The sequence below is a fragment of the Ictalurus furcatus genome, chromosome 6, assembly GCF_023375685.1.
Source record: "Ictalurus furcatus strain D&B chromosome 6, Billie_1.0, whole genome shotgun sequence".
Taxonomy (NCBI): domain Eukaryota; kingdom Metazoa; phylum Chordata; class Actinopteri; order Siluriformes; family Ictaluridae; genus Ictalurus; species Ictalurus furcatus.
The window spans coordinates 13,229,777-13,244,878 of record NC_071260.1 but is presented as its reverse complement, the minus strand read 5'-3'; the positions used below and the strand labels follow the sequence as shown (position 1 = coordinate 13,244,878).

The following is a 15,102-nucleotide window of genomic DNA, read 5'->3' as shown; positions in this document are numbered from 1 at the left end:
ATGTGTATGTGGGTGGGGGCGTAAGGAACATACAGACCAGCTTTGGGGTTTTATAGCAGCTCGTATGACTAATAGAATCCGGGACTAAGGCACACAACACTACTACTTGGATCTCTGCCCTGGAACAGACTAACGCTCTCACACATGTGTGGCAGGAAGACCTGGAATTTGCATGGATCCCATGGAATAGCCTGTTCTTCACATTGCTGGAATGCACATTGACGTGTTACATCTGCTGCACTGGGATGAAGTGTACATAGGGAAGCTCACTAGAGATTGATTAATTCTAGCTTAATTAAGTCAAATCAGATTTTATGATTGTGCAGAATGAATGGAAGTCTGTTTAACACTGGTCCGTGACATGCTGCTGTGCATTTACTGTACAACTGTACAACTCAAAGAAAACATAATGAGTTTCGCTGACACTTTAATTTGAATGCACAATTTATAAGCAAGTAATGCATACATTACAAAAATGAACGATTAGTTATTGATCAATTAATTAATAGTTATTCTATAAAGTATAAAATACATTTTATATAATGTATTATTATTTAGGTATCAGATTCATTCAGAGGAAACCCATGAGGACATGCGGAGAACACGCAAAACGCCGGACAAACAGTAACCTGAGCTCAGGATCAAGGTGTCAAATCAAATGATTTATAATGAAAGTTTCAGTAAATTAATAATAGTACTTTATAAAAAAAAAAAAAACATTTTCTTTATTTAATGACAATTTTATTTTGAATTTACTGTTAAATGATTTCCTAAAGCAGCAGGCACTGACTCTAACTGTAAAGAGCCAACTAAACGTAAATTGACTAAGCACACATTGTCTAATTAAAGTACAAATTACACAAAAGTGCAGATGATCATGGGCATAGATTTGGCTTGAACATTGGGTGGGTTGAAGTGTAAATGGCTATGCTTCCCGATATTCTTAATTAAATTATTAAAAAGTAAATAAATAAATTGAAAAATATATCTGTTATATCTGCAGTGTCATTACATAATTATCCTCTGCTTATCTATCTTTCTATCTATATACCCATCCATCCATCCATCCATCTATCTGTCTATCTGTCTAATCTATCGTCCACAAGCTGTCATGGATATCCCGGAGGCTACTCTGGACTACAGCTGCCAGCAGCCACTGCACTACATCATGGTCACATGACCACCTGCACCTGAATCACATGTTTTTCGCTATCTTGTTATATTGATAGTTATAGCTAAATTACAATGAATTACCCTCCACTAATATTGGCACCCTTGGTAAATATGAGCAAAGAAGGCTGTGAAAAATTGTCTTTATTGTTTATCCTTTATCTTATCTTATCTTATTGCCTGGATACTACACTGATCATTCATACATCAGTTGAAGTCACCAGATGGTTTATTACTATTACTGTGTGTCATTACCATTCCTAACTATTACCATTAGCCTCCTCCTACACACCCCAGATTCCTTACTGAGACCTGCAATGCTGCCTTTTTATTCTTTTTTTTTTTTTTTTCCTGAGACAAATTCCAGGTGAATTATGTAATGGAAGAAGAGTTGAGAGAATGCTGCTTTCTGGTAGCATACAGTGAAAAGGGTGACCTAATCAAACTGGATGTAAAAGCAAGATAAAGAAGTTAAAGGGATCAACAGGTAATGAGAAAAAAAGGGAACGTGGTTGAAAGAGAAGCCAGATGAGGTCACAGAGGTGAGATGGTGAAAAGCAGGAGATTTATGAGAAGAGGAAAGAACAGCATGAGACTTAGAAAGAGAGTGAATGGAACAGGAAATGGCCTGTGATTGTTTTGCTCATTTCTCTGAATTTGAGAGCACTGAGAGTTTAACCATACCATGATGATGTATGCTGTATACTTACAGCCTTTCACCAGCCTGTGAGTTGAATAATCACCTCATCATACACCCCCTTTAAGCATTTTTGTTAGCATTTTCTAGAGGGACTGTAAGTGCCATACAGTAGCCTACTCCCTTCCGTTGCTTTTGTGATTAATTTGGGCTCGCTCTTTGCTTCCCTGCTGATTCCACAGGGACTGGACATTCCGTTATCCATGTGTCACGTTCATAATGTTCTTTCTCCCCACATCCTCTCTGTCCATGTCCTCTTTAGCTTGGGTTAAGATCACTCCTCACGTGCCTGTATTTCAGATGGATATCTGCAATAGTAAATCCTCATTACCAAAGTACAGAAATTGAAAAAGACCTTAACCGCTTTCTGTTTCTCTTTTTTGAAATGCCCTCTTTGTGTTTAAATGGACTTGACATGTCAGATCCGCACACGTGCGCATACTCATTGTGTAAAACGTCACGAAAAATGTGAAACTTCAAAATACTTCAAGCAGATCGTAGGCAAGCTAGGGGATTTTTATTTTTAAATCAGCAAACACTTAAAAGTCATTAGACTCAAACAAACTGTATGTAGAACGTCAAATACAGTTAAAAATCGCTAACGTAAGTAATCATTTAAGAGCTACAGCAACGATAACAAGCTCCTTACATTTGTAGCCAGAAGTAGGGTGAGAGTTGATCCCCCTTTTTTTTCGAGCTGAGAGGCTTCGACGTCATTTATAGTAAGGGAACATAGTGAGCATAGATGCTTCCGGTGCATTGTGGGATTTTTTTTTTTGAAAGTGAAGGATTTTCTGATTGACGCAGCCCTTAAAATGGCCGACTCCCTGATCAGTGTCCTGAGTACTGAACTAGGGAGCTGGTTGAGACACGTCCTCACTAACTCCTCCTGTCAGGTTTCAGATCTAGAAATATCTGTGATTTATATACATCATCGGTCTGAGACCGTTTCACTTGAGCATGTGTGTGTAGTGTACAGGTTGCCAAGAATTTGAAGCTGGCATGAGCACTACAGCTGTACCTGCTTTCTATATCGTCCACTTCAATAGGCGCCTTATTTACTTATGAAAATGTACAGCTTATTTACACATTATGTCATAATGACACAGCATATCCAATTTATCGAGCATGACTGGCTCATACATATAGACATATGTCCAACAGAACTAGTCTCATGATAGACTTTTTGATTGTAGAGTCCATTTTTGACACTTGATTGGACTTGACACATTGAATGTCTGAGAAATGTGTCAGTTATCATGATTGTATAGTATGAGCATTTTTATTTGTCTGTGTACAGGTGATCTTAGCTATTACCTGTTAGAGTTAATTTGTTGTGAGGGTGTGGTTCAATTTGTGCTTGTTTAAAATGGCAGAACGGTAACACACAAGAAAATAAACTTTACAACTCACGTATTAATATGCCATTCATCTTTTAGTTTATTTCATGTAGAACCTCTCTTGTTATGTCTTTTCCTTTGCTGTTTTACTCACCCGCTCTGTCTCTGGCTCAAACTAACATGTTCACGCTTCACATTAAACATTATTATTTTTCTTCTTCGTTTTTCTTCTTTCTCATGCTTCTTTTGCAGTCTGTGTTGCGACTAACATGGGAGCAATTATAAAGCCTCGTTGCACTTTTCTCTGCCTCTTTTTCTTGGATGAGGGTTTGAAGTCTACTGCATCTGATAGAGTTGAAAGTAGGCCACATGGTCTGGGCTGTACTCTCCCACAAAGAAAGTAGACAGAAATACAACATGGAATGAACTCTGGGGGCCTGCACATGAGTGACATGATAGCAAGATTCCCCTTTTTTATACAGCTAATATCACTAGTAGACTTGCACATAGAAAACGAATTTTAAATGTAAGGATAGATATCCCACTCTGCAAAATTCGGAACTCTTTTATTATTAATATTTTAACATGCACCCTTTGCCCATTTTGTTATTGTGATAAACTATAAAAACTTAAAACATTAAATGTCTTGTTGCTCTTAGTTAGTGGTTAGAACATTTGCCTCACACCTCCAGGGATGGGGGTTCAATTCCCGTCTCTGCCTTGTGTGCGTGGAGTTTGCACATTCTGCCCGTGCTTTTGGGGTTTACACCAGGTACTCCGGTTTCCTGCCCCCATTCAAAGATATGCTATGTAGGCTGATTGGCATCTCTAAATTGTCCGTAGTGTGTGAATGGGTGTGTGAGTGTGTGTGTGATTGTGCCCTGCAATGGGTTGGTACCTCTGTACTGTACACGTGAAGTGCATGTGTGCTTACAGGGAGAGGAAGAGAGAATGGTGTGTGTGTGTGTAACTCTAATTGCACCGTGGTATAGCAGAATGTGAACAAAAGTCTCGTTGCATGGTTTACTGTGGTTCACACATTGACATCAGAGCAGATATCACTGGCAGACATTAAAGGGGAAAGGGGTGGGGAGACTTTTGTCTCAGGTAAGAGAAAATGCTTAACATTTTCCTTGAATAATAGACTTCCATGATTCAACAAGCCAATGTTTTTATCTGGTACAACCCTTACTGCACACAAGCAGACGGTATCTACATATAAGGCACATGATCTAGTGGTAAAGCCCATATAAAAAGTTTGTTAGGTGCGGCAGAGATATGGATCTACAAAGAATCAGGGCCTCGTGTTTGGGCTTCATTTCTCGCTAGATGCTTTTATACTAATAAGCATGATGCATGTCCACATCTATGAGAAAAGGCAGTCATAACATCACTGGCTTTGAAAGCTCTCCAGGTCTCCATTTGTGATGATTCACACCACAGTTCCTGCTGGAAAATCCGTGTTACTACTCGCATAGTGAGAAAACCTCGAATCCTGTTGTTTGTGTGAGCAAATGGAGAAGTGCCAGTGGTTTAACAGAACACCTGTCTCAGTGCGTGACATGCAGTGGTAGGTTAACAATAGCCACCTGTCAAAACCAACATCCTAGCACTCTTCCTTTGAGCTGTATTTATTAAACCACAGTCCTTTTTTTAAAAAAAAAAACATGGCAAATTGTGGTTCCCTTTCAAAGGGAACTTCGACGTTGCATTTAGCATAACACTATGGGAAGCGCCTCTCGCGCATGACCAGTATCTGAAGCTTGTGTAAAATCATGCCTATTTATAGGCCTGCCATGATCAGGTGACGTGGCAATTAAGCGCGTCGCGTGATATAAATATGTCACCTGTGAACCACGCCGCCAGCTTTTATTATCTTCAGCGAAAGACTGCATGTCAGTTGTTTGTGTAAAGAAACAAAAAGACGCTTCACTTCCTCGCTATCTTTTCTCAAAATCTCAGAACTTTTCTATCCCTTTAAAAAAAAAAGAAGAAAAAAAAAAGGAATGAGCGAGAGAGAAAAATATGAGTGAGAGAATTGAGGAAGTGTACATGCGTAACCCAGACGTTTTTAGTCATGTCAGATATGACATAAGTGATACTGACTAGAGCGAACGTAAACATTTTTAAGAAGCGATTAGAACTTTAAAGCTCTAACCGATCACCCAATTTTACCCAAATGCATACATGCTATGTATCTCTTCTTTGTTATTTCCTTAATCCTACCAAAAATATCCAACGTACTTTCAAGTACGGCACTCACTATAGCCCACTGAAATATGGGTAGCAATTTAAGCATAACACATTTTCCATGTCACCAATTATGATGAAGTGGTTGTAATATATTAAGCCGCCTTTCCTTGGGAAAACCGTTGTTTTTACATCTATTTATGGTTGTTTTGGTAGATTTGTTGCAACTTTTGCCCTATAGGGAACAGCTTCTGTTATTTTGGACATGATCCAGACCTCCTGGTCAGAACCCCCCAGAGTGGCAAAATATTGTTCTCCCTGGGATTCTGTTATTCATCAATCCGAATGACTTAGAACATTTGTAATCTCGAATGCTAAAAAATAACTTCAGAATTAAAGTGTCCAATTATTGATGTACTCTATTTATACCCTAGCTCTCTGAATTTCTTGCAGTTGCTTTGTGTTCTGGTATGTGAGCTACAGGAGGATCTGTGGTTTAAATCTAAAGTAAGTTCTCACAGAATCTCACACGTTTTTTTTCTTCTAAATCAGCTATTTCTTGGCATTCCCTCAGTGACCCGCATATGACTACACTATTTCCCATGATTCTTATTCAGTGAAGTGAGTGACCCCCTCAATACAGAATCAGTCTCCTGCCTGTTTAGCTTAGTAATTGCATTGAAGCATTTGTATAAACACACAGTCATGGTACACAGGTAAACTGAGGTGTGGACATTGACTTGATCCGAAGCTGTGCATTCTTGTGAATGAACATCATTCCAGGTAATGTATTCAGCCCTTGGCACCTCACTTACAGTGTATGTGCATACTGCATAGTCAGAGTGATAAGTACATCATGTATATCAGTGGTGTTCAAAGTGGGGGCCGCGGCCCCCTTGGGGGCCGCCAGGGGGCGCCCGGGAGCCTCAACAATTTGGTGTGAAAAATAAATTCTCACTCTCAGACAACCACACACACACACACACACATACACAATCAATTCCTAATGCAATGTAATGTAAAGATGTAAAGTGTAATTATTAATTTAAAAAAAAGGGGGGGATATATTCAGAAGTCTGTATTTTTAATGTGTTTTAAAGACATCTTGCAAAAGTCAAATGTTAATGCCATTTGGGGGGCCTTGCCCCGGAAAAGTTTGGGAACCCCTGATGTATATAACATCATACTGCTCCCTACACTGTAAAACCTGAGAGAGGAATTTGTGATGTGGTAGAGAACATTCTTCCATGTTATTAATAACAGTAATAGTGGAAAGATAATTTTTTTTGGATAGGTTATAAGTCAGCTTTCAGAACAGAGAGTATATAAAACAATGAACTGAATAAAAAACAATGAAATTTTACAGTATGTAACAGTAGCGTGGTCCTATAAGTAACATACAGTGCACGTGGCATAACAAGAGCGTTTCAAATAAGTGGCCAAAAGGTATTGGGAAGTCTGAGATTTTATGTCAGATGTATAGTGCAAACAAAACAAGTACTGCAAGTAGTGATAAAGAGGTACATGGATATTAATTAGTATAAGCAAATAAAGCAAAATTTACAAGGATAGTTATAAAGAAAATGCATTATAAGTTCTGTGGGTATAAGATGTTGCAAAACCTATAGCTTTCATTGATGACTTTTTTGTATTATATAATGAATATAAAATGGTTTATAGAATGTTTTACACAGTATATATTAATTCAAAGGTATAATTGTGGTATTTCCATTGTCAAAAGACAATGCTGCCCCCAGAACTCTTCTTTATAACCCTATGCCTTTTATCACACAGAACTGTTTGTTCCCTTGGCCCTAACTACAGCTCTAATCATTCTCTATGTGCCCATATTCTAGCAGGAGGAGATGTAGACTGTGCTTCAAGTGTGTATTTGAGATAGCAGCTTTGGCTATCAGTGCAGATGTCAGTGAAGTGGGCTATTTCAGCTCCATCACACAGCACAATGCACCCTTGAACACATAGATTCCGCTACAGACATGTGTGCACCAAAGATTCTTTAAATGTGTTTTAAAGATCAGCTGTGTGAGTTTTAGACTATAAGGAGTTGCAGCAACTTCAGTTCTTCAATCTTGTCTGTTCAGCTGTGACAAAGGTTTTACTTTACATGTCCACATCACACAAGAGATGTACTGTGGCAGTGGCAGTGGTAGTTGGTTAAGGCATTGGACTTCTGACCAGATGGTCATGAGAAATAGGGGGCAACATGGTGGCAGGCAAGTAGCATTACTGTCTTACTGGTTCAGTCCCGACCTGTGCAGTTTCTGTGTTCTCTGCGTGTCTGTGTTTTTACTAACAACTATTATAAAAGGTGCAAACATACACTGATGCTCAAGAAGGCAACACAATATATTAAGAGCCTGGGGGGTGTAAAAATTTGAACAGGATGATTGGTGTAAATTGTTATTATTTTGTATTCTATGAAACATCTTATGTAGTAAATATCTTAGGCAGCTTCTGAAGGGCAGTACTAAATGAAACAAATAAGGCCGATTGTAACGATTTGAGTTGAACCGTATCGGAGGTGTATCGTTTTAAAAATGAACTCTAACCACCGATGAGTAACATCCTCATCCTTTGGTAGTCCATGCAAAGTGGTGTTACAACATGAACCTAACTCTTTCAGGGAAACTACTACTGCAGTACGCATTCTGTTTGGTCAAAGTACACATGAAAGGTAAGATCTGAAAAACCGTAATAGGTGCACTTTAATATTGTATAGCCGCTGTTGGAAATGGGTCAAATAAGCAGAAATTGCACAAAAAAAAAAAATTAAAGAACGTACAGGACCTGGAGGATTTTCCTGAAGAACAGTGGGCAGTTTAACTGCTCAGGACAAACAAGGGACTCATGAACAACTCTCACAAAACATAAACACAGTCATTGATCATCCAGGTTACAACACACAGTATTAAGAACCAAGGGTATGTAAACTTTTGAACAGGTAAATTTGTGTAAATTCGGTTATTATTGTGTCTTCTGAACTATATGTAAATATCTGTTATGTGAAATAGCTTATTCAGGGCAGTTCTAAATATAAAACAACATGGGATTTTAATGATCCCTCTTTTTTTAATTAACATGTTGCAGATTCTGTAAGGGGTGTGTAAATTTATCAGCACAACTGTATACTTAAAACTGATATGGTTACAGAATAGTAGGAGATATTGTGATCTTAGTATCATAAGGTTGTATCTGGGTAGGGACTGAACAGGAGAGAGAACCTGATAATACAAAAGGCCACTTTTTTTAGACAAATAATTTATAACAAAGAATGTTTGTAAGTGGCTGCATTAGGTATTTAGACAGATGACATGGCTTCAGCAGGGGTACAGTATGTAGCTTGTCTGTTGTGTTTTAGAAATCCACCAGCTGAAGCACAGTAAGCTAGTTTGAAGAAATTTGAGCCACCTTTGATTAGAGCGTAGAAATAGCAATTTGCCTTAAAAGCCACCAGATGGCCACACTGTGCATAAATAATGTATGAGAATATTGCCATCTAGTGCTCATAATGTAGTATAATCAGGATGAAGATATGATATACTTGTAATATAACCATGTGGCAATAGTGACTTTAAGAAAAAAAAAAACATGGATAGTTAGATCATTTTAATAACAGAAATTAAAATGATGTGATATATATATATATATATATATATATATATATATATCAATCACTTTTGTGGTGTTGTAATATCTTTTTCATTATCCTCAGAAAATTCGGGACATAGGTTTATAAGTTTTTTACTCTTCTCTTTCTGCTGCTAAGGTGAGTCCTTTCATACATCATAATTTCCAGTGTTATTTAAAATTGCACTGCCTTGTATCTTGTATTCTTTCACATGACTGAATTTTGTTATGTGTTATGGCTTGCTGTGTTCTCTAACATTTCAGCGCTATAAGTACCTTTAATCTTTGTGTAATGTCCTTCTTTGTCTCAATAACAGGGCCAGCCAGGTATTCTTGGCACTCAGGGCCCTACAGGGCCTCCAGGACGTGCAGGTGACCCTGGCCTGCAAGGTTTTAAGGGAGAGAAGGGTAATTCGGGTGAGACAGGCATCACAGGACTGAAAGGGGCTCAGGTGTGTATAACTTGAACCTGCTTCATACTTCTCATCCAAAATGATTCGAAAATGTTATAGTGCTAATGTAAAGTCATTCATTTCTTCAAATGGAGTAAAATTGCGTCAGAATTGTGTGGAGTAAAATAAGTTGATCCCATCGCCTCTTATTTGTTTCTGTAGGGAATGATAGGAAGTCCAGGGTTTCCAGGAGCAGATGGTATTCCAGTAAGTGGCGTCTCTTTATAGTGGAAGTTTTGGATCCATATCATATATACTTATGACCAAAAGTCTCTCTCTCATATGCACACACACACACACAAACACACACACACACACACACACTTTTGCGGGGTTGTCACATTTAAATCATTTACAGATTCATGTAATGTGTTGCATTACAGACAATGTGTGTTACATTCGGACCTCTCATCTATGCAGGGTCACCCAGGGCAGCAAGGCCCTCGAGGAAAACCTGGTGCTGATGGCTGTAATGGAACCCGGGGAGATCCTGGAATACCCGGCCTGGAGGGATTTAATGGTGTTGCTGGAGAAAAAGTATGTGGAATGCACCCATTTTAGCCAGAAACAACAACGTCAGAAATCAGCTTTAATGACGTGTAGATTTTATTCTACACGTCACAACCGTATATCATATTCTCTGCCTCTGTCCTTATCTCTTTTCTCAATTCTTCTTCAGGGTCAGCCAGGCAGGAAGGGTGAGAAAGGGGACTCCCTGGAGATTAGCGTTTACATGGAGAGATTTCGGGTGAGTGCAAGAGGCAGTATGATATTTTGGATTCACTCAAAAATAGAACTACGGTTTAGGAGCAAAGAGTAGTAATAGAAACCACTGTTTGTACGTATTGAAATAAATTGATTAGACAAGCTTCGCTCCATACTGTGGTATAAGTATATGCAATAAATGGTTCTGTTATCATCTTCTTTCATTTTAAATTAGGGCGAGAAAGGACTTCCAGGATATCCAGGACCTACAGTGAGTTCAACATTAACTCTAACCTTTCCTAGACTTATAACGGTTATATTCAAAAGTACCATTTTTGTTAAATACTATATGTTTTACCCTTTCTTTTTTAACTAAGGGTCCTCCTGGAATCAAAGGTGCTCAAGGAAGACCAGGTATCATCGGTGCTCAGGTGAGTCTGTAGTATTAATTATTAAAATGATACTCTCAGATACACACACTGTATCTACACCGTCCATCTCTTATACTCCTCTCCACTACAGGGTGAAAAGGGTTATAGAGGACCTCCAGGACCAAAGGTAGCCCAAAGACACTGACTAATTCTGACTCATCACTTGTTATATGACTCTTATTGATGTGTTTGAAAGGTATCAATACAGAATCTTGCTCATCTTTATGCAGGGCGTTGCAAATACACTCATTAAAGGAGATAAAGGAAATCCGGTAATATGAATATATCACTGTTGTCCACTAGACTGGAAAGTTAATTTAATTTGAGTAAAGAAGTTGGTGATTGGATTAACCAGTGGAACTGCAATCCTTATTTTTACCACAGGGGGACGTTGGAGATCCAGGGCCACCAGGGAACCAAGAGTTTAAAGACACCTTCCCAGTCAGTCATGTGTCTGAACATAAAATGTTTGGATAACAGCACTTATGTATTCCTAGACATTTGTGTGTTTTATTATGTATTTATTAAGCAGAATTATTAGGTCTAGTAATTTAACCGAAATGAGTTCTTCATCCACAGGGCCCCAAAGGCGATAAAGGTTCTAAAGGTGAACCAGGAGATTTGGTAAGTTACATGAGTGATGTGAAACCTTGCTTTCACTTGCTGGCACGTTGTAGTTACACAGTTGTGTAAGTAATAAGCTTACGTGTGCCTTAATCAGTATATGGATGTTGTAAATACCCTGTTCTATAAACATTATATATATATATATATATATATATATATATATATATATATATATATATTATTTGTATTAACAGTATTTCCACACAGCAGTCTTTAGTGTTTCAAATAACGGCAGTTTCAAAGTACAGTAACAAGCCAATGTATTAGCTGTAACAAAACGTACATTGATAGATTAATATCTGCACTTTATTGAAATGCTTTAGGTAGTGAAACCTTTTACGGTAGTTTGGACGATATCTAAAAATAAAAATGGAATAAACGTTAAAGAGCCATATATAAAATAATAAAATGCAAATTAAAAAAACAGGCAAAGATGGACAGATAAAATTACAAGAAGCTACACAGAAACCTAAATAATCAAAGAATAAAACTGATGGGAAAAAATTGAAAAGGACAAAATTAATTAAAAGTATTAATGTAATGATAACGATAATGAGTCTTTATTGGTCACAGCACAGTGAAATTCTTTTCTTCGCATATCCCAGCATGTCAGGAAGCTGGGGTCAGAGCGCAGGGTCAGCCATGATACAGTGCCCCTGGAACAGAGAGGGTTAAGGGCTTTGCTCAAGAGCCCAACAGTGGTAGCCTGGCAGTGCTGCGGCTTGAACCCCCGACCTTCCGATCAGTAACCCAATGTAATGAATGGGTACCTGATTAATATCTTGTGAAATGGAGTAGAATCACATCAAAGGCAGCACCATGGCTTTCTATATAGTTAATTCTTAGTACATTTAGTGGTCCAGCACTAGGTGATCTTGCATGTATAATTTTGGACACATTCACTCAGACTGTCTGACATGTGTTAAGGTGCTTTATCAATACTTACTTTAAAAACAGGAAACTATACAGTATTCATTAAGTGAAAGCTTTCATTGGTACATTACCATAGTACAGACTAATGAAAACAGAGTAATATAGAATTTAACTGACCATAACAAGGCATAACAAAAAGCCCCATTAGTAACATTATAGTATCTGACATCAAACCTCATCAGTAGCAAGGATATCTTCTACAATACGTAGCTTCTACATTGCACAGCTACATATTAATATAAGTTTCAGAACTTATAGTACAAGAACTACTAAAACATTTAAGTAATTGCACAAAGATAATACTTTTTCCTTAGCTTTCCCAGGTATTGTGATGATTTAGTTAACTGCATTGAATGTGACTTGTATGACTTAATAAATCATAATTGTTCAATCTTTGTGTTCATAAAACTCATTTGTGTTTTTTTTTTTTTAAAGGCGTTTCATATCAAAGGAGAGACAGGACTTCCTGGATTACCTGGGAATCGGGTATACACTTGTTATCTATTTGTGTTATCAGATCTGTTTACTAATATTTTCAAGAACATGTTTCTGTTTGACTTCTCACATAACAAGAAATATTTCATTATTGCTAATAGGGCTATCCAGGAAGCACTGGAGCGCCAGGAAGAAAGGTATGCTTTTGGTTATCAGTTGGGCCTGACGGTGAGATGCTGTTGATGTCACTAAGCACTCCCTCTCTATTTTTTCCAGGGTGAAGCTGGGGATTCGGGTATTCCTGGGCAGCCGGGAAGCAAGGTATATTTTACTGGTAACCGTTTCACTGTTATAGCACAGTGAGTTTATATCTGAAACTTGCTGATGAACTGCAGTGCCTTGAAGGCTGCACAGGATTTATATTTTGAATGTTGCTAACATGTTAATGCTTCAATAGGGGGAACCAGGAGAAGCAGGAGAGCTGATATTTTCAAATGGATACAGTGAAGGTAACAGAGTACATCTTTTTATTCCAAACGTTTATTAAATTCTGTTAATCAGAATTTAAGTTCTCTGTTCTGTCCAATTAAATCTCCTGATTTGTTGTTAGCCACAGTATTTTAACCCTGTCCACATTTTCTTCATATCTGCTTTCTTGTTCCTAAAGTTGGTCCTCCAGGAGAACGTGGCCCACCAGGGCCTGATGGTCTCAGAGGAAATAAAGGATCACAGGGTCCCCCTGGGCCAGATGCTCAGTCACAGGAATTTGGTATTTTGAACTTTTAATGTTTGAATATTAATATGAGCATGTATTCTGACTGTATGAATCTTTTTTTAGAAATTGTGTCTGTATTTCCAGTGTTGCCCGGACCATTTGGACTAAAAGGGGAAAAAGGGAGGAAAGGTGATGCTGGGGAACCTGGTATCCCAGCCTCAGAACCTGGGCCTCCAGGCTTTGATGGCCTACCAGGACCACCTGGGCCAGCCGGACCAAAGGGATCATGTATGTGTGTTTGTGTGTGTGAGTGTGTGTGTGTGTGTGTGTGTGTGTGTATATATATATATATATATATATATATATATATATATATATATATATATATATATATATATATATATATATAAACTTTGTCTCTATGTAAACTCTGTCTCTATATATGCTATTTTGCATCTTTTGTTTGAGTGATAAATGGATCTAGTTTTTAAATAAGCTTTAAATGAAAACTACTATAAAAGAGAAAGGAACTCATATACAGTCATGTGAAAAATAAGTACACCCCATGGAATGTTTTTAACATATTTGTATAAGCAAATATTTGATCCTCTTTGAAACAATGCCTATTAATAAAGGTGATAAACTCTATCAAATGACACATAAAGTTGACATTTTGTAGTAATTTTCACAATTTAAATTAACAAAAAAAAATATTAATCGCGTGGAAAAAGTAAGTACACTCCTGCGTTTATTACACTTCCATAAAATTAAAATCCATAAAATTAGAATCAGGTGTTGAAGATTGGGTGTCAGTGATTAGAACCTACTTGAGGAGTGCAGGTAGAACCTGTCTTATTTATACCACTCACATCACATCTGGTGTTCCCTTTATTATTAAGGTGTGTGTCATCATGCCAAGATCTAAAGAGTACTGTAAGGCCTTCAGAAAAAAAGGTTGCGGATGCGTAGGAGTCTGGCAAGGGATTTAAAAAGGTCTCCAAATTATTTGAAATACATCATTCCACTACAGTGAAAATCATCTACTAGTGGTACAGATTTCAAACGACTGCCCATTTGTCCAGGACTGGCTGTCCCAGCAAATTCAACCCAAGAGCAGACCGTCTAATGCAAAAACAAGTCTCCAAGAACCCCAAAATTTCATCACAAGATCTGCTAGTAAGTCTTGTAGCTGTTGTTGTCAAAGTGCATGCTTCTACAATCAGAAAGAGAATGCACAAATTTGACCTGCATGGGAGATGTGCCAGGAAAAAGCCTTTGCTGTCTAAAAAGAATATTAGAGTAAGACTACAGTTTGCCAATGAGCATCTAGGCAAAGACCAGGCGTTTTGGAATAATGTGCTCTGAACAGATGAATTAAAGATAGAGTTTTTTGATGAAGATGAAATGGAGGGTTATGGAATGGCCTAGTCAAAGCCCGGATTTGAATCCCATTTAAATGTTATTGGGAGGATTTGAAACATTCAGTACACGCAAGAAAACCCTCAAACATCTTGCAACTGAAAGACTATTGCATGGAAGAGCGGTAAAAAATTCCAGCAAGCCTTGTGGACAATTATGCAAAACACCTACAAGAAGTTATTACTTCTAAAAGGGTGCAATACTAGCTTCTGAGGTCAAAGGTGTACATACTTTTTCCACAGAAGAATAACACATCTATTGCTATTTCTGTTAAATAAATGATTGAAAAAACTGTTTTTCCTCCTGGTTCTGTTTATCAATTTTATTCATAGGCACTGTT

The 15,102-nt window shown here is 37.8% G+C and overlaps 1 protein-coding gene across 2 annotated transcripts in view; it reads left to right on the top strand.

The window, feature by feature from the left end:
* col4a2 (collagen, type IV, alpha 2) overlaps positions 1 to 15,102 on the top strand; it is a 76,525-nt gene that overhangs the window by 42,656 nt on the left and 18,767 nt on the right. For both annotated transcript variants that reach the window (XM_053626567.1, XM_053626566.1), the window contains exons 5-20: positions 9,363 to 9,497; positions 9,660 to 9,704; positions 9,918 to 10,034; positions 10,177 to 10,245; positions 10,438 to 10,473; positions 10,580 to 10,633; positions 10,725 to 10,760; positions 10,864 to 10,905; positions 11,018 to 11,074; positions 11,213 to 11,257; positions 12,629 to 12,679; positions 12,790 to 12,825; positions 12,905 to 12,949; positions 13,086 to 13,137; positions 13,296 to 13,397; positions 13,488 to 13,631. In XM_053626567.1, the coding sequence (XP_053482542.1) occupies positions 9,363 to 9,497; positions 9,660 to 9,704; positions 9,918 to 10,034; positions 10,177 to 10,245; positions 10,438 to 10,473; positions 10,580 to 10,633; positions 10,725 to 10,760; positions 10,864 to 10,905; positions 11,018 to 11,074; positions 11,213 to 11,257; positions 12,629 to 12,679; positions 12,790 to 12,825; positions 12,905 to 12,949; positions 13,086 to 13,137; positions 13,296 to 13,397; positions 13,488 to 13,631 (1,066 nt within the window). The remainder of the gene's footprint in view (positions 1 to 9,362; positions 9,498 to 9,659; positions 9,705 to 9,917; positions 10,035 to 10,176; positions 10,246 to 10,437; positions 10,474 to 10,579; positions 10,634 to 10,724; positions 10,761 to 10,863; positions 10,906 to 11,017; positions 11,075 to 11,212; positions 11,258 to 12,628; positions 12,680 to 12,789; positions 12,826 to 12,904; positions 12,950 to 13,085; positions 13,138 to 13,295; positions 13,398 to 13,487; positions 13,632 to 15,102) is intronic.